Source organism: Glycine soja, chromosome 15 (genome assembly GCF_004193775.1).
Source record: "Glycine soja cultivar W05 chromosome 15, ASM419377v2, whole genome shotgun sequence".
Lineage (NCBI taxonomy): Eukaryota > Viridiplantae > Streptophyta > Magnoliopsida > Fabales > Fabaceae > Glycine > Glycine soja.
Genome location: NC_041016.1, coordinates 6,774,663 through 6,795,091, shown reverse-complemented (window position 1 = coordinate 6,795,091; position 20,429 = coordinate 6,774,663). Strand labels below are relative to the sequence as shown.

At 31.4% G+C, this 20,429-nt stretch overlaps 1 protein-coding gene across 1 annotated transcript; it reads right to left on the bottom strand.

The window, feature by feature from the left end:
- Window positions 1–2,506: 2,506 nt before the first annotated feature.
- Window positions 2,507–8,478, bottom strand: LOC114388301 (integrin-linked protein kinase 1-like). Its single transcript, XM_028348719.1, has 12 exons — window positions 7,967–8,478; window positions 6,956–7,030; window positions 6,737–6,832; window positions 5,722–5,807; window positions 5,517–5,637; window positions 5,307–5,386; window positions 5,099–5,161; window positions 4,859–4,965; window positions 4,578–4,663; window positions 4,018–4,139; window positions 3,611–3,722; window positions 2,507–2,930 (listed from the first exon to the last, which is right to left on the bottom strand). Exons 1-12 carry the CDS (start codon window positions 8,279–8,281, stop codon window positions 2,823–2,825), a joined length of 1,371 nt encoding a protein of 456 aa, XP_028204520.1. The 5' UTR covers window positions 8,282–8,478; the 3' UTR covers window positions 2,507–2,822.
- Window positions 8,479–20,429: the final 11,951 nt, after the last annotated feature.

Sequence of the window (20,429 nt, the reverse complement as noted above, 5' to 3'; positions counted from 1 at the left end):
AAGCCATTTTACTAAAATCAAATCTTCCTTTTCTCGTTAGGTATTAAATTTGCTATAAGCTTTCTACTCTTGTAAGCCTGTTTATTTAGGAAGTCCTTCAAAGGAAATAAACCTGTTCATTTAATTTCTCCTACAGTTTCTAAGAGGATCCGCTTTTACAACTCAGAACAGGGGCTACCAAAAAAGATAATTGCTATAATGATCCATGTCAAAGAATTTTGGGTACTAGATCTTACTGTTGTTAGCCACATATTTGGATAAAGACTTGGTTCTGATGAAGGAATTCTGGTTGAGTTTTTGGTTTCTACTATAGCTAATTGATCAAATGACACACATGTGAACTATAGTGTATTTGGTTTCTCATCCTCTCAAATTCTCAAAAATCTAAACTGATCATGAAAATTAATAATTAATTACTTCTTAAAAGCATACACTGGATTTTTTTCAACAGAAAACTTATCCATCATATTGACAACTTAATAGTTCTTTGGAGGCTTCTTAACAACTTTAAACTGAAAATTGATAACTAGTTACTTGACAACATACGTTAACTGGACTCTTTTCAACACAACTTATCCATCATATTGACAACTTTGTAGTTCTTTGTCATCACCAGGATGTTTCTCAATTAACAAGTTTAAACTGAATTAATAACTAGCTACTTCTTAACAACATACTTGGATTCTTTTCAACAAAAAATCTATCCATCGTATTGGCAACTTCATAGTTTTTTTGGCATAATCAGGATGCTTCTTTTCTTATTCAAAATAATAATTGTTTGAAGTTTTTCAACCAGGACATGGCACATATGTAGGATTGTAGGACAGATATTATAATTTAATTCCTTTTTCATTTATAATAAATTTTCTTCTTTCTTTTTTCTGAAGTGTATATTGTATGTAAATAACATTGCTCTGATACCATAATTATCAGAACTCAAAGTGTATAGAAAGAGGAAAATCAAATTGTATTATTAGGTGTTTCACACACACACGATCACAAGATAAAGGGGACCATTTATATAGAAAGAAACCCTTGAGAAAACATATAAAAGATAGCTAACTAAGTAAAAGACCAAGTCAAACTAATTTTACAATAGAAAATAACTACTTCTTTAACTCTAGAAGGGTGTTCTTCCTGCTAAGTTAATTAAAGGTTAATTAACAATAATATATAAATTTATATTGTTTTCAAGTAATTTTTTTATAGACTACTAGAAGCATTATGTAAACTAATTTAAGTAAGCTAAGACCACTACGCATATCAATATTTGTTAAAAAAAATTCACATAATTCAATTTTTGTAAGAACTTATATTTGAGAAGTCTAGTCTAGTTACAAGTCTCGTTAAGTAATGATAATGTAAGTTGTTCGTGAATTAAAATTAGCTTCAATTTGAGAGTTTCATTTCTTGATGTTCAAGGACAAAGTTTTATGTTATTTTTTCTTCTATTGATATCTATTATAAAAAAATTGCTAATTTTCTTACAGTCAGGTACGACTGCGTCTAATTTCTTATTGTTAAATACTTAACAATGAATAGTATTTTCTTTTTCGTGAATATGCATAGTGAACGTGAAAGGGTAGGAAAAAGAAGTTGATGTTTGAGGCTAGTGTCTTGTAATAACATAACAATACGTTATACATAATTAGATAACATGTTAAAAATTTAGAGTAAATTAAAATTAACTTATTAGTGACACGTTACTAGTAAATTAACAAAAATGTTCGTATATATGATATAATTTCATGACATTCCCTTTTTTATTTTTTTGTCAACCTCCCAAAAATGGACTTCAAGTCAAAAGGCCCATGTCCTCATTTTTAAAACGATTAGTTCCGTCGATCACTTATAAAATTGAACCCCCCCAAAAAAATAGGCTGATGCACCTAGCATTATTCCTGATGCACCCAGCATTTTTTTAAAATGTCAAAATTGTCCCTGCATTTTTTTCACATTTGTGTTGGGTGTGCGTAAGGGTGATCCGTAAATCGTATAGATCAAGTTGATCCATAAACTTGATACGGATCAAGTTGATATTAAGCATACAGATCAAGTTGATTTGTAAAGCTTCTACGAATCAACTTGATCTGTAAGTCTTTTAAGTTTGTAAGTCTTTTACAGATCAACTTAAAAGACTTACGAATCAGGAATATTTCAATCTTTTCTCCTTAAATGCTGGATGCATCAACAATAATACTGAATACACCTAGTATCAGCCAAAAAAATAATAGACTCAAATACACTTAAAAGAGTGATGTTATTTTCTTGTGTTCGGACATGACCATCCTTCCAAATAGGCAACTGCTGGTGCTTGTATATAGACTGGCCGTAAATGCTTCTATTTTTTCTCCATTTTTTTTTTTTTGCTGAATTCTATTTTTTCTCCATAATCTCTTATTCGCGTAATATATTTTATTATTTATTAATCATCTTAATTCTGTTGCTTAATGGTAATGTATATACGCTAGCTGACTTTCAAATTTCGATTTAATTGGTGAAGTTCTTCAGCTAAAAATCTATTGCATGATATATACCCAACAAAAATGTCTTGTTACATAATAATGTACATGACAGGGAGCAAATTCCTTAGAATACGTGTATATGTTACATACAAATACTAATTCTGTCACCAGACATAAATGTAATTGGAAATAAATCATCGAGTATAAAGAATCTTGAAAGACGAAAACAACCATGAACCTGTGAATGAATACACACGAGAAAACGTTGCAAAGCTCCAACTCAAGAAGTCAAATTTGGTTGCTATCTTTTATCTTTATACCAATATTTTAGTTACAGGATAAGACCAATGTTCTCCTTCATATTCTGCTTGATGTGGAGCGAGATGAACCGCCACGACTACTTCCATTTGAATGATCTCTCTTCAACAAGGCCTCCAGATTTTGGAAGCATTTCAATGGCCTAACCTGCACGTTACAAACAGCAAGGAGCAAAAATTGTTAATGTTACAATTCCTCCACATGTTCTGTAATAAGCCAAATCTGTTCAGATAAATGAAATATAGTGCCACCTATTGTTTAATGCTGGAAAAAAAATGACAACTGCTTATATTTGAATACAACCAAAGATCAACTGATTAAACAGCTAAACAGCCAAAGAAACATTGCATTTTCTACCAAAGAAGCCAGTACAGAAACCAAAGAAATAAAGCATTTCTCTGGCACATATGTAAGCCTGTGTCAGAAAAATGTCAATTTATGCAAGGGTTTACATTTCATTGAGATTCAAGAGATGTCATCCCATAATTACTTACTCCCCAATTACTTGTATACCAGTGTTGCCCGTGGAGTGGTGAGTTTTCACTTTTGTTTCTCAAGAATACAATTCCTGAGCTGGAAAATTCAAAAAGATCATACAGTTCTCTGTTATAACCCTAATTGCCGCATGTCATTCTATTCTTTCATACAAGCTCTCTCCTAGGTTATATCATTTTATTATTTTTCTTTGTTTTATTAAACCAGAAACATGTTTCAAATATTTATAAACAGAGATTAAGCATTCAGTCCAGTCTACACAATTTTGAACAAGCATATGCAAGCAAAAATATCTGATGCAGGGGAGGGGGGAATGTAAGAGAGATGACAACCTTCCAATGTCTTTTGTGACCAATTGTGTTGTAGATGGACTCCAGCTTTGTTATTATTTGCCTAAATGTTGGCCGCTTTGCTGGATTCTCATTCCAGCACTCTTCAATCAATCTATAATCATTAGAGAGATCAGCGAAACATAAAAAAAAAAAAATTAAAATTGTATCATTATCAAATGAGAAAAGGCAAAACTTGGCAAAGATATTATGTTAAATCAGAAGTATTGTTTGTAATTTCACACTCAGACAAAACAAACAATAGCAATGTGAGTCATGCATAGCCTAATAACGACATTTGCTTAATTGAAATTACCATGACTTGTGTTTGTGTAGACTGTAGAGTGTATTTGGCAAATCGTTTCACTTGCTGGATAGGAAAAATAACCCAAGAAACATAGAAGACTTACTCTCGAATTCCATGGGAGTAACGCTTGGCTGGTGCTTGGAAAGGTGGACGCTCTTTTGCAGCATATACCTTGGGAACTTCATCGTCTTGCTTTGCAGAAAAAGGAGGGCAGCCTTCAATCATCTAAAAGATAGCACATAAGAAACATCAATAATGACTACGGCAAGGTAGGATCTTAACATTCACACAAAAGCTACAATAATTCCATAAAACCAATAAACATTGTTAAAAACACAATAGCAGAAAATCATGCTATCATATTGTTGAAATTATTGGGTTTTGAGGGGAAAGAGAAGTAAATAATCAAATTAAAAGGATATTAAAATTCTGCATAGCCGATTTTCAAGGATAAACGATGTAGTTTAAATATCACTTAGGAACATGGTTTACTATGGACCATGTAGAGGTCAATTCAAGTGGCAGTCAAAACAGGTTTCATACAGCATATGGATACAGGAAAATAAATGGATCAACAATAACAACGATAATATTTCCATAAAATACTTTATAATGTATAGCTTTTATCTTTCCATTTAGAGATGAAACATTAAAAATAGTTACCTCTTGCAGAATTAGTGCAAATGAAAATACATCCACTTTAGTGTCATATTCTTCTTGTCTGAAAACTTCAGGAGCCACATAGCGGCCTATAAACAAAAACAAAAAATTTCCCAGTTTCAGAAAATAAAACCATGAATCAGCATGCAAAAGTCCAGCACATGGAAAATGTCACAATAATGACAATATTCTCTTATGCCCAACGAATAAGAAAATACAGCATTTCAGATATTTAGGTATTTCAAGTGTGCATAATGATAGTTCTGAAGAAAAGCAGCACCCACAGGAAGTATCTTGGCAAGTTAGAGGCTTGTCTTCTTTAACTGCCAGCAACTTGCTAACCCCAAAGTCTGCAACTTTTAGGTGCCCAGAATCATCCCGCAATATATTACTGTTAGCTTACTCATAAGCAACATTGATAAAAAAAGTGTAGACTGTATCAGACTATTAAACAGACGCATGGACTTCACATAAAAGAATAAGAATAGAGGAAAACACAATAATTGAAAAAAAGAAAAACTTACGAAGGCTCGAGATCACGGTGAATAATGGGCGATGGCTTATTTTCATGCAAATAACCCACTCCCCTGCATAATTTCACATAGAATGGTATTAACATTTTAATAGACAAAAAAAGAAAGGAGGAGACATCATTTTCCATTAACCAGAACCCAATAGATGCTTCATCTAAACATAATTCAAATAAAATCAAGGCATGAGAGTGTCAAATACCTAGCAATGTCAAGTGCAAATCTCACAGCTGTTGATGGTTTCAAAGCTCCTTTTCTTTTCATGAAATCACGAAGATCTCCCTGCACAACATGGGGATAAGATTAAGAACGGAATATTTTCTATCACATTACTGTTAAACTTCAAACAAACATCAAAATTCCCAAGCAAAGCCCAAGAAATAATGTTCCATGTAACTGTAGGACAAAATACCTTGGGAAGATATTCTGTCACAATCATCATTGGACTACTCTGGGTCACAGCACCCAGAAATTGGACGACATTTGGATGCCGGATCTTCTGGAACAGAGCAAGCTCATCTCTGAAAGCCTTCCTGTGAAAAGTCAAGTATATTAATTATCATGAAAGTATACAACAAAATGTAACAATCATTGCACAAGGTTTATAAGCAACTCACACTTTCTCCTCATCACTAATTACATCCTCCCCAAGCTTTTTTACTGCAACCTTTGTTCCACGCCACAATGCACTACAGAAAGTCCCCTGCAAATCAAGACAAGATTATGACATACAAGAATCATTTAGAAGCAATAAAATTGAAGATGATTCATGAACTTGAGTAATTATGTACACACAAACATGACATTTTAAGTGAATCTGCAAACTGGGTCTAGATATGAAATAGTTTTTTTGGCCAAAAAAGGAGGAATGTAAGGGGAGTTGAAAGAAGGCATCCCAGCTATGTTGACACCCCAACTTCAACTCCCCTGAAGCCACACCCCTCAAATATCATTGCAAAAAGGGAACTGTACCTAAGGAACCACACCAAGCCCAAGGAACCAAACTATAAGAATCTGTACCTAAGGAGCTCCTGAGAAATAAAGCTGGGGGGAGAGTCCCACCACCAAAAACATATATTATCAGCACCAAAAGCGGCAAGCTTGTCTGCACAAGCATTACCCTCTCTATAAATATGAGAGATCCTAAAATTCAAAGGTTGAGTTAATTTTATACAATTCTTCCAGCAATTCAAAATGCGACAGAAGAAGGATCAGAATAAGCATGAATTAAAAGCTTGGAATCAGTTTCTAGCCATAACCAGTTCCAATCCTCAACCGCTTTTTCAATGGCAATGATGGCAGCCATGATCTCAGCCATAAAAGCAAGTTTCACAGCAATTGTGTTCCCAAGACAAGGCAATAAAAAAAAGTTTATCATAAAAATTCAATACTGTACATCACAGCTATTAATAAAACTTTTAAAAGTTATTACCTAAAACTCGGCATATTAATTGAAAGGGGGAAATAAAGAAACCCAAAAGAAAACACAATGTGTTATAAATCTAATGATGGACGATGCAATTATAGAATTTCTTATTAAGTCCTCAAGGTTTATAAAATAAAATAATCTGAGGACAGACCAAATTGACCATAAAAAATAATAAAAACAATAAATCAGAATGAAGTTTTTACCTTCGTTATCTCCACACTGTTGGTAAAATCAAGCTCTTTAGGATTGATTTCATACTCTGGGACTTCACGCGCATGATTAACATGCATAGGGGCCATCTGAAACAGTATAATCACAATATATATTGGTAATCACCAGCAGAATACAAAAGCTAAAACTGATACGACAAGACCAATAAATAAAACAACTTAATAAAATTAAAATCCTAAATTCACACGCACCAAAGGCTTTGCTCCATGCTTCTCCAATAGTTTGATCACGTCATTCTTTTTATAAAAAATAGCATCTGCAAGTGGCTGTTTAAGAGATAGAAGATTAATAATCAGTCCTGTAATTACAATTTACATATCTAATAGTAGTATTTTATTTTCAAAGGTAGCCAATACAGAAGACCCTGGAACAGTCATTACAGAATACAGAGAAAGGAAAAGGGAGAACATGAAGACAAGACTACAAAGAACGTTCAGCAGAAACATGATACAGCATGAGCCTTTTTATATTGGGAATTAAACTAAGGATAAGCACAACCACAATTTTGGAGAAGCCTAGTACAATTTCCAGCACAAGATCCACCATATTTTCCAAGTTTCACATTACTTATATCCTCTTGATGTTTAATCCCATCATAAAAAAAATTTAAACAGATAAGAGCTAAGCCAACGTGCAACAGAAGTGTCTACTTCCAAATATTAGATGAAAACACTCTGCCGAATAAATGCTAATGAACACTCCCTGCTCCACTTTTAGTTCAAAACGAATAACGATAACCAAATGTAAAGATAAGATCAAGCTCCTTTTGGTAAGAGGAGAACCCAACTTAAATTCACTTCAAGAAACTCACACCTAAGCAATTAGTCAACCACCCTGTGCAAAGTGTAACAATAATTATGTGCACAAAATGCCTCCAAAGTTAATCTCCAACTCGATGTGCAATCAATTATTGGGGCATTACAATGCACAGAATGAATCCACATGACAAGATAAAGCATTTGCCTAGTCAAACAACATTAAAACAAGATACAATACAACAACCCTGAAGACCGAAGCCTAACCTTGGCCTTTTCTAAATTACATCTATGGTAAATTGGTAATGTTACCCGCTTTGCCACACTAAAAGCAGGAAATAACAACAACACCAAACCATGCCAATTATCAAATCACAATTACTCATGGTACTAAACCCAATCAGGAATTGAAAAAAGAAAAAGAAAAAAAAAAAAAAGCTTAGTTACCGTGCTCCCCCATCGATCTTTGGGGTCAACTTCAGCACCTTTTTGGAGCAATAAATCAACAACATCAGTGAAGCCCTCACACGCCGCAACATGAAGAGCAGTGCGATTATCAATATCCTTGTAATTCACACTCACACCAGACTCCAACGCCTCGCGAATTCCACCCACATCGCCTTCGAATGCCGAATACATCAACCTCACACCCTGATCAACAGCTTCCCCATCTTTTTGGAGCTCTGCTTCTTTGTTATGGCGTTCTGGGGCAAGCGACGACTGCTTCCCCAGCGTAAACCTCGCAGGGTTTTTCGATTCCATAGCGAAAACAAAAGAAGAAGAAGAAGAAGAAAAAAAAGCAACCCAGAAGGTGAAGATCGAGAAAAATGTGATTTTGAAGATTGAACAGTGGAAAATTCAACAGCAAGAAAATTGGGTAAAGCTCGTATTTGCTTGGCTTTGAAAACTTTCCTAGTCCGACCAAGCAAGCCACTTGTGAACGATGTTTCGCTGTTTTTGTTCGGCCCAACGTGGAACAATTGTTTGAATTTCGGACTTTTCGGAGGATGCCGTGGGTTATACGCGTTGTGCTAAGCGCGTGACCCGTCTGCGGAAATGCCAGCGCAACGCGCCAACGCGGCGCATGACTGCATATCTGACTAACCTGCGCCGTGAACTGCGTATGAATCTATGATGCAATTGCCGACGTTGTTTTAAGAAGATCTTGACCGTTGTTTTTGTTGAACGTAGAGTGGAATGATGGCATTTGATGCATTTTTTTTTTCACCAGCAGCAGTGACGTTGAAATTTGAGAACTCCGTTTAGAAAATGAGATTACCAAAAGAGAAAAAGAAGGGAACTGATTGGATATTTATTTTAATGGAGAATTTTTCTGGATAACGACTGGTTGTTATTTTATTTGATGATTAGTATATATTTTATTTTAATTATCAGTGTATTTTCAACATAATTCAAAATTTTATATATTAATGGTATCTAATTCAGTTGATAAAGATGTGTGTAATGTTAAAAATTTCTGTGTTTTTTTATTCTCACCCAAAAAAAAATATTACAACTACCAAAATAAAACACTTTATATGTCGTGTAGATCAAGCAAGATATTATATGCAAACTTTTTTTTAGGGGTATTATATGCAAACTTTGTGAATAGAACAAGGTAATTGCTATTTACACCAATCCTAAATACTAAATATATTCCTCATTCTTTTTCCTTATTGATATCCAAAATATCCTTTTTATATAATACCCTATTATTTGCGCTCTATTAGAAACTCTTCAAATTAATATTTGGTAAATTAATAAACTCTCTAAAATAATAAATTTGTCTGGTCCCGATTTGGGCCAATGTAAAAAATTAAAAAACTCGATAAAATAATAAGATAATAATTTTTCGTAAGATCCCTTTATAATTTTCAATCCTAAAAAAATCATAAATTAATAATTCATAGAAATTGAAAAAAAAATATTACACTTTATTGAAATATAATTCAATAGTTGTCTGTTTTCCTTTAAAGTTTAAGTCTATTTGAAACTCATCTCTAACTTTTCTGATTGCATCCAAGTATTTTTGTATTATATCATAAAGTTGTGAAGAGTGTTTGATGTCATAAGTATTTTTTCAGTATTTATTATACTTCAAAAGTCATTATTGATTTCCAATGCATATGAACACAGTAGTTACTAATTTACCTTGAGTCTTAAGGTTTGCTGTAACATAATTCTAAGAGGTATAAACTAATTTGTCTTTTTGTTTGGTATCTCCAATATAATTACTTAAAAACTCTTTAAATTAATAATTATTAATTTATCGATAAATTAATAACTATCTAAATTAATAAATTTTTCTGATGTTACATTATTGATTTATAGAGTTTTAAGCGTAGGTTGTTTTCTAAATTTTTCCTAACTTTTTTTCCGTTACTCTTCTCTCTGTCAAAGATTACAATCTTATATTTATAGGATCATTTACCTTTTTTTTATTGAATTCTTAATATTGTGTGTGCCTATGCAAGGTGCGTTTTCATTTTTTATCCTTTCAAACGAGATATAATTTATATCCGTAAGGTAATTTCCAAAGTACAGAATCATAAAAAATTACTCAAATTTAAGCTCTGTCAATTTTATGTTTTTTTTTTTTAAAAAAAAGAAACTGATTAAGAATTCGAACATCTAGTCACTCTACTCTGGACAATTGGAGCTTTAGAGCAGAACATAATTACTTAGTTAATTACCATATTTCTGAATTCTGAATTCTTAGCTCAGAAATTAGTTCACAAACACATTCCACTATCTTTGACCTCTTTTATAAGATTAATATGTCTCAGATTCCTTACTGAACCTCACACCACTTAAGGCTGATAAGTGAAGATCGTAAGCACTAATCAAATAATTTCTTATTTTCTGTTCATTAAATTGAAATATTCAGCAACCCTTAATATGAAGGGGGGGGGGGGGGGGCGGGGGGGGGGGGGGGGGATTTGGCTACATTTCTCAAATGTCAAAAGACGCAAACTGAAACTGTTCTATTCATCCAATAGGGGCACTTAATAATCCTTACTTTAACAATAAAATAGTTAGTGTCCGTTAAATTGCATTGATTAGAAAAGATTAAAAAAAAAGACAAAATGAAAAAAAAATCATTTTAAATCCTACAATGACATTTTCTTTTAAAGAACTACTAGTAAAAATATTTGAAGAGAGTTTGTAAGAAAATAGTATCTCCAGTCTTTTTAAATGAATACATTTTTATCCTAATTTTAAGAAACACACTTGAAGAAAAACTTTTTTAAAATAAGGAGCTTAACTTTTATCAAAGAAAACGGAAACAATAACAGCATTTAAAAAAGTTAACTAAAGTGTTTTTTTAAAATAAATTGTATACCCTAGTTACTTCACCAAAGGATTTAGATAAGTTGATTGACCCAAATGTTTGGGTTATTATAAATTTTTTATACTTGAATTTGTTTCCTACTAATAATTTTTTTTAATAATCTACTCTTGTCTTATCTTTAATTAATTGTTGTTGAACGAAAACAGAGCAAAAAATTCAATTTTTTCTTTTGTTTTCTGTGTTTCATTTTCTGTTTTTATATTTTAATTACAAACTTTTCGTCTTGTTTTTAATTTATTTTCTGTTTTGAAAGATTTATACAAGAAACAGAGAAAGAAAGAAAAAAGGTGAGAGTTTCATAATTAAAAAGTGAAAACAAAAAATGAAACAGAAAACATAAATGCATGTAAGTAAACGACCCTTAGTTTTTTTATTTTAAATTTTAACTTTAAAACAGTTTTAATGTTTTACAGCAACTTTAAAATAAAAGAGAACGTACCAAAGATATGATAATACTATAACACGACGGTGGAAGAACTGATGTAAATAGATTTTTCCTCAATTTATTTTACATAAAATTTATTTTAGTTTTACTATTTCAACTCAAATACTACTTAATGACCCTGAATTTGAGACCTGAATAGTTTGAACTCATTTAGTTTCTTGACTCAAAAGTCAAAAAGCAAAAAATCAACATCAAATAATGTTATATTCATTCATTCAATTCAAATATTCAACCATTCTTCAATAACTGCAAGTTTGCATAGCATGGTCTTCTTCGTATCCCAGTCAAATTGGCGCGACGAAGAAAACTCAAGAACAAAAGTCCCTATCAGATACTTGAAGGAAAAAAATTCGAGAAAGAATGGCGAATGCTTCACTTCATCAATTAGCGCTAATACTATAAATTGTTAGAATGTGAGCTCAATTGAACAAGGCCGGGAACATAAATTTTCAAAAAGCAATTAAGACTATGGAGAAGCATTCTAGCTTTCTTGTTGACTTAGATGTTATTATTACTGTTCCTGCTTGTTGTAGGAAGGCCTCTATGCAACACTAGAAGTACTTGTTGTCATTGCCAAAAATTTGCAATTTACTAACTAATTCTACTAAGATTTAACTATGTGATGTTGCTTCTTCTTACCTATAATAAAAATTTATTGCAATAATTGCTTTATTTCTTTGATTTGTAGAGCTGCCTATTTTTCGTAGACCATGTGGTTCACAAGCTTCCGATCAACTAGGCTGATTCTAAGTATTTGATCTTCGCAATTCCATTTTGCCAACCGCTGATTTATTTCTTTCAAATTGGAGTATAAACTTTCTAGTAGCTTATAGAAATAAGCAAGTTAAACAATAATATTAGAGGACTGTTATAATATAGCATGAAATGAAAATAAAAAAATATATTTAATATCTTTAAATACTCAGTAGTTAAAGTTTACCGCTCATAGTCGTTCTACAAATCTCAAGCAAGAATGTTTTTTATGAAATGCAGTTTAGATAAAAATATTAAAAAAAATAATTAAGACGTAAATGGAATGTTTAAAATGATGAGAAATATTCGTGTATTATTAGTCATTTTTAAAATAACGCATTTCTTAGATAAAGTGACCAAAATGAATTGTCATAAAATTTACTACTTTCTTTGGATTCAATTAAAAGTAAAACTACCTAATTCTATATATGCTATTTTCTCCAAATTTAAATACAAGGAGAAAAATAATTTTGTACTAACTAAAAAAATTGGTTAATCCTTGACACATTTTTTTTACTTATATTCAAAATTAGAGTAATAATTAAAATTAAAAATACTAGTTAACTTCATATACTATAAAAACAGTCAAATACATATTTAATGACCCTGAATTTGAGACCTGAATAGTTTGAATTCATCGAGTTTCTTTACGCAAGAGTCAAATAGGCAAAAAAATTAAAACAGATATATATTCATTAATTAAATTCAAAAGATTCAACCATTCATGATTAAAAAAAAGTGAGAATGAAAGAGATTAGAGAATCAAATCAATGGTTCTCTTAAGCTGAAACTAGTGATGAAACTAATAAGATGTAACTATGTGATGTTGGTTCTTATTACTTATAATAAAAATTTATTGGAATACTTTCTTTGTTTCTTTGATTTGTGGAGCTGCTTAATTTTTATAGACCATAGTTCACAATCTCCTGATCAACAAGGCTGATTCAAAGTATTTGGTCTTTGCAATTCGATTTTGCAAATTATGCAAACCCTTGATTTTTCTTTCAATTTTTGGGGTATAAATTTCCTAGTAAGGTATGAGAGCAAATTAAACAATAATATATTAATATATATACGTAATATATTTAATATCTTTAAATATTTATAATTTACACTTATTTCTCTTATATCTTTTCTCATTTAATTTTTTTCATTTTTTTTCTTCAATTATATATCTATAATTTTTATTAGAATAATTTAAGTCTTACATCACTTAAAGATAAGATTAAGATAAAATGTATCAGAATTGAATTAAGTCCCTTATCAACTCAATTACAAATTAGTTGGAATAATTGTTTTAAAAAATATTTAAATTTATTTTTTATTTAGAATTTAACGAATATGTATGATGAATGTAAAAGTTTTTAATGTCAACCAGTTAATTTTTTTTTTACGGGAACTAATTAAAAATCACGTTTGGTATGTTTTTTTTATGGTTATTATCAAAGTAAAAAACTTATCACATTATAGTATGTGATTAAATAATACTATAAGTAAAAACACTTTACATTGTAAGTGCTAACCATAAATATCTTATTTTTTATTTTATTATAATTTTTAACATGACGTAACATAGTAATTATCAAAATCAATAAATATAAAATGGTTTGTGATTAGATTATACAATGCATATCTTATTTTCGCTTTATTTTATAATAATAATTCTTAACATGGAGTATATTTCTTCCCTTAAAAAAAAACATGGAGTATTCCTTTGGTGTGTTGGTTTTTTGCTTTAATTTTAATTTTAGTTTTTATTTTTCAGGTGATTGTAACCGTTTTCAAAATATAATTCACCTTCAACCGTTTCTATCCAGAAAGTTAATATTAAAATTTATTACATTAATTGATAGTCAATATTTTCATTTACTGAATTTGAATTCTTATTTAATGACCCGGGGGTCTAAAGGTTGCATGGAGACATGGGAAAGATGGCAAAAGCTTGTGAGACAGCTTTGAAAGTGGTTGTTGTTGTGTGTCATTGCTCTAGGCTCAGCCCTTGCTTCTTCTGCAAGAAATTACCATGGATCTTTTTCTTCTCCACCACCACCTCAACATGAATTAAGTTCATCATCTGGTGTTCAATCTTTTGGATCTTTTTATTCGGGGTCTTATCATGGCCCTCCACTCTATGAGATGTCACCGCCACCACCGTTTGTGTTCTTCATCTTTTGGATCGTTTTACTCAGGACGCTATGAGACTTCACCGCCACCTCCTCCTCCACATCGATATCGTTTCAAGTCTTCTTTTGGATCGTTTTCTTCGGGGCCTTATCGTGTGCCTCCCCGCTATCAAAGTTCACCTCCACCACCTGCTGCATGAGGAATGATTTTATGATCTTTAACGTTTAAACCCATTAATGTGCTGTCGGGTTCCAAAGTTATGTTATAAAAATCATCTTTATAGCAAAGTGATTATATTATATTTACTGCTTTTTCTATACTGTCTTTACAATATTTTGTTAGATGAGTTTGGTAGAATACAACAAGACTGAACATTACGTCATTGTTTCATTTGGAACTGGGTTAGGTTTCTCCTTAGGCAAGGTAAAGTTTTAGATTTATGTGAATAAAATAAAATATAATTGAAGGAAAAGATCTTATTAAAAGTAATTAGCTAAATTTTTTTATAGAAATTAATCAGATAGGTTGATTTAGCTAGTAAATGACGAACTTGTATTTCAAAAGAATTTGCTTTCTGCTGCCGAAGGACTTGATGAGTTCTTGGTATACAACTCGCTTAAACTTTGTCCATTATCGGGAAAAAATAAATTAATAGCATCACATTAAATAAAAAAATGAGTTTGGTATATAAAAATAAAGATAAAAATTTTACGGATTAATTTAGCATGAAGTTTGTTTTTTCTTCCCCAAAAAGAGTTGGTTATTTTTATTTTGTTCCTTATAAAAATATTTTATTCTTAATTTTATGAAAGTACTTTTTTAGTTTGGAGAGGAATCAAATTACACGTAACTTACAAAAACTATTACAATATTAATAATTTTAAGTGAATATAGATTTTATTGATTTAATTGTTGAAATATAACTATACGTTTCCTGCTGTCAAAAAAAAAAAAACTATGCGTTACCTTAATTATTTATTTGTGTCTCAACATTTTTCGTAAATATATATTAAATAGAAAAAAAAAACAAATTGTACATTTCATTAATGTTATTCTATTCTATTAGGTTTATTTCATTATTTTTTTTAATCAATTTGCGGGAATTTTGGTGAAAACAAAATGAAATTAAAAAATCTGACGTTATTTCAATTCAAAATATGCGAATCTTCATAGCTATCCCGGTGGTTGTGAGAACGTAAGAATCTACAAATGTTACTCATATTTTCTTTATTTTGACCTTTTGTGAGGATAATTCAACTTTAATCCATTATGTTGAATCACTTGATTAAAATGTTACTCATATGCAAATAATTCTCCAATCCCATGCATATTTATCACAATCACATAAATATACGTTATCAAGAGGGAGGATGTACCGAGTGAGATGAATATTTTAATAAGAAAATGAGAAAACTAAGTCTAAATCATACTATAACTATCCATAAATGGTTAGAGTTAAAAGTTATTTAATATTCACATAACCATTTTAAAAAAGTCACATAACTAGATAATTTAATTTTAACTATTAAAGTTTCTAAAAAAAACTTCTACATGCAGACTTAATAAATAACCTGTTATTTGATATGTCCTGTAAAACTTTAACAGAGATGGTGTTGAGGTTGCTAATATTGAACAGCCATGAAGGTGTTGAGGAATTAAAAGGATTCCACAATAGATCAAGCACCGAAAGTGATGTAATCTTTTGAAATGCAAGAGATGGAGGGAGAGTATCAAGATGAAAGAGGACAAATGTAACTCTAACAGAGATGAGAGATGACATCATACTCACAGCTCCAAACAACTCATCAGTAGACATGACAATGGGGTAGGTCGGGTACGGGTATTGTTTCCCCAATCCCTTATCCCGACTCCTCAACATATTCACATATCATACCCGTACTCGATACCCAACCCGACGGGTTTGAGTTTATTGTCCCATTCCCGTACCCGTCGGGTATCGGGTATCGGGTATCTCCAACCCTGTTTCACACACCATTTAGAAAAATATTTCTTTTTTTTGTAAAAAAATATTAAAAATTTGATTTTAGAAAAAAATAAATTGATTGTTAAACATTTATTTTTAACTACTTATATATCAATAAATTTATTATAACGCGTGTGCCTACATAAATAGTTAAGAAAATAATATTAAATTATGTAAAAATTTTAAAATAAAATTAACTAGTAATAAAAATTATATGTCTTTTGATTAAATTATGTAAAAATTCTAAAGATTTTAAGTGGCGGGGCGGGTTCGGGGTCGGGACGGGTCTAGTAATCCCATACCCGTACCAGTACCTGACTTTTGGTTATCGGGAAAAACCCAAACCCAAACCCATACCCGGTCAACTCGGGTATTACCCGTCAAAGTCGGGACGGATTCGGACGGGTACCTACGAGTACGGGTTTTCTTGTCATGTCTACTCATTAGATGTGCAGGTAATTGTGACAAAATCCACGTGAAGATACTGAAGCGAAGACAGCAGAAAGCCAGCTTACATCTCTTACCCAAGTGATGGTGCAGAGATATCAAGGTAATGCAAATTTGAAACATTTTCAAGATGAGCCGGAATCATTCCAGAGAAATTTGTACGAGACAGGTCAAGGTAACGCAGCTTATTGAGAGAACCTAAAAGTTCTGGAATGGCGATTCCTTCAAAGTCATTGTCACTCTGGTCCAAGTGACTCAGATGTTTCAAGTCTGTCAATGCACCATTTAGCTCACCGCCTACGGGAGGCCATCATGAAGACTTTCGATATAAGGGATTCTCATGTTAAGGATTCATTTACTAATTTGACACCATACTTTAACCTAAAATCTGAAGGTTTAGATTTATGGATCTTTTCGTCACCTTTATGGTATTTAACTTTTTCACTTTTATTCGATGTAAAATTTCACCTGACATTTGTACTCCAACAATTCTATACCTATCCAATTACAACAATCTTTCCCAATCCTTGAAGAAAGGGAATTGCCAGGATCATTGAGATCTTTTTTTATTTCAAAGAGGGTGATTCTCTCTTCCTTAATGCACAGATTAATGCTAACATTAAGGCTTGTAACTTCATAGAGAGTTGATACAAAAAGAACGAGGATAGGAATAACAGAATATCCTAAGGAGAGTTTTGTGCCTGCCATCCTTCCCCAGTGGATGTCAGAGTCGGAGGGTTTCAAATTTATATGTATGCCTCTTGACTGGGAAGTTTCTGTTGTATCTTTCCTTTTTAACTTTCTTTCTTTCTTCTTAATTCATTTGCTTTAAACATATTTTTCATGTTGACAAACAAAATATTGTGAAACCATCTGTGTGGATATGGACCATCTTCTGCCAAGTTCACTAAGTCAGACCAGGATGCTGCATAGTACTGTTAAGATACACAACTGAAACAAGTTATCTAGATACAAAATAATGAAATAAAAACCCTGACAATAATTTATAGAATCAAAATGTTCATTTTGTAAATTAAAATTAGACGTAGACTATATTCATGCCCCTTTCTGAAGACTCATGGCAGTGCCATAAAATATGTTGAGCTATATAAAGTATTTGTCTTGAATTATATATACATATTTTATAAGTGTCCTTTACGCACTTCTTGACATGCCGTCCTTGCAAATGCTTTATGCGTACCCAATTGTTGTGACTCTCTTGAAAGCAAGCAGCTCGATCAAGATGTTGATGGAGGTTTTGAATGAGTAAGCATGTTGTCCATGGATTTTGTGGGTGTACCGCTTGTTAGATTTAGATATTAGTTGTTGTTATTTTCTGTTTAATTTCATTATTTCTTTTTGTACTGTAGTAAAAAAAGACATACTGTTATATTATTTCTTTTTATATTATTTACTTGTATTTTAGTATGTGAATTGTGCATGATAAATATTTATTTTTGTATAATTATAATTATTAATAAATTACTATTTTAAATATTATTTTATGATTAATAATAAAATATATAAATTATAGTTCAACTTTATATTGAATAATTCAAATTTCGATATTAAGTTATTTTAACTATTCACATTCTCTTTTTAAAAAAGATATTCAAGTTCAATTTAGAGATAGAGATTAAAGATGATAGATTAATTAAAAATGATAATCGAGCGAAATGATAGATGAAATATAGTTTGAGATGGTTGAGAATTTTTTTATTTAATTGAGAGAGTAGTATGTGAAATCTAATTGATAAAAAGTAAAAATTTCACTCTCCAGATTATATATTATTATTTATAATAGAAGGAAAAAAGATATAGTCTCTAATCTATATCTATATAACATTACATTCTAGACGGAGCTAGCAATTACCTTTATATTGTTCATTTAACAGTGTGTTTTCTCAGTTTGTCCTTTCTACATATTGGGCTATTTTTGGGGTGTGTGGCGGGCTTCAGTTCTTTACGATTGACCAATGAAAGTTGGAGATTTGTTGGATTTGTTGCGAATAAATCATCATTTCACCCCTAAATTAAGTATTAGTTTCTTTCCTAAATAATCCCCAAGTAATGAAAAATCCTTCAAATAAGTCCCTGGAAGTTAGTCGTAAAATATATCAATTAATGTAAGGACTAAATCGATGGATATTCAATTGTTTTGGTCGAATTTTAATTAAATGTGTATAATTAGAAAAAGGAACATTTAATGCATGGTCGTTTCCTTTTTAATGTGTAGTAGTATCCTCTTATCAGAAACTGTTAAGATGTCTGATATGTTCATGTTCATGAAATGAATTATTTGAATATTGGAGTGAAAATATTATGGTCAAAAGTCTGAGATTTTATCTTTACAAAAGGCATGTTTCCGGTGGAAATTTACTGAGTTTTGCTTCGAATCGCGTAGTATTTTCATTAGAATGTGTGGGATGTTCGACAATAATCTTTGTTTTGTTTACATGAATTATAGGGATAAAAAATTCAGGCATGAAATGTGGATGCAAACAGAGTTGTCTGTGAACGCAACACCACTGAAGCATTTCAAAAAGGTATCTGAAGGTAAAAAAAACCTGACACCAAGGTTAGTGCATCAGCAAAACAAGTGAAGGTTTAACTTGCTATTACGATGGCACTATCCCTTTTCCTTTAAAAATGATTAACCTTAACAATTGTTTGGTTTGTTGTGATGATTGAAGTTAAATGATGGAAGGATAAGTTATGAAGTATTTAGTTTTTTTAATTTGAGCTTCTAAATAAGGAATAGGATCTTTGTTCCTGCCTTCCAGGATGCCAAGAATAAAAGCATTTCAAAATGTATTGATCTTGGCCGGAGATAATCTAATGTCGAACGGATCAGTTGGACCTTGTGCAACTATACAGTGTAATTATTTTATAGAATGGATAATTTCTTCATTTTCTTTTCAAAAGTTCTGATTTATGTCCCTTACAAATGAAAAGAGTCACGCTCATAGAAATGTTGATATTACAGTTTCATGTGCTGCTGTGGATGACAGGTGTGTTCCGTAAAATGTGTTTCTTTTTATTGCTTAATATCGTTATGCTGTAAGACGAAGTATTATGCTTAATTCTTTCTAGGGTGAGTGAATAGAAACAACTAATTTCCTGCAAAAAAAAAAAAAATTACAAATTTGATTACCTGGTTTTCACTCTTCAGCCATGTATCAGCTTGTGGATTGGTTAAAGTGGACGACATGTCATATCATTCAATTTTCAGAAAAAACCAAAGGGTAATTCACAAGATAACCTAATGCTGCATCTTTCTATTTTATGTAATCTGGTAATCCTATCGTATTTGTTCACTAATAGAAAGAAAAAGAAAAAGAAAATAGCATCCTTAATTTTAAGTCTTTCCTCATGCTTAAGAGTGAACAAGATCAACTTACTACTTAGCAATATAGCATTTATAAATTCAGTATTACTTATAAAACCACACAAGATCGTTGGAGATTTTGATTATGCTTACCACAAAAGACTGGATTTTCAAACTTCTGTACCAAAAATAGTCTATGAAAATAATTAATTAGACGTAAAAAAATTCTTTGAAGTCCATTATCGCATGCACAAGGAGGAAATTGGTGGATTTGCACTGCATAAGTGGCCTTGAGGCCCAATCTTATGCATGGAATTTCATGCATTTTACTAGTCACTTTGAAAGCTTTTAAAATAAGTTGATGTTTAAACAGCAGAAACAATGCTAAACTAAGTAGGACATGTGCCTTTTAACATACCCAAAAACTACAACATGAACAACAGGAACGAATTCAAGCAACATACACAGTAAAAGTAT

Coding starts and splice junctions, on each gene's coding strand:
- LOC114388301 (XM_028348719.1), bottom strand. CDS start 8,281: ATGGAATCGAAAAACCCTGCGAGGTTTACGCTGGGGAAGCAGTCGTCG. Junction 7,031..7,966: donor AAGATCGATGGGGGAGCACG/GTAACTAAGCTT, acceptor TCTCTTAAACAG/CCACTTGCAGATGCTATTTT. Junction 5,162..5,306: donor TTTGCACTTGACATTGCTAG/GTATTTGACACT, acceptor GAAATTATGCAG/GGGAGTGGGTTATTTGCATG.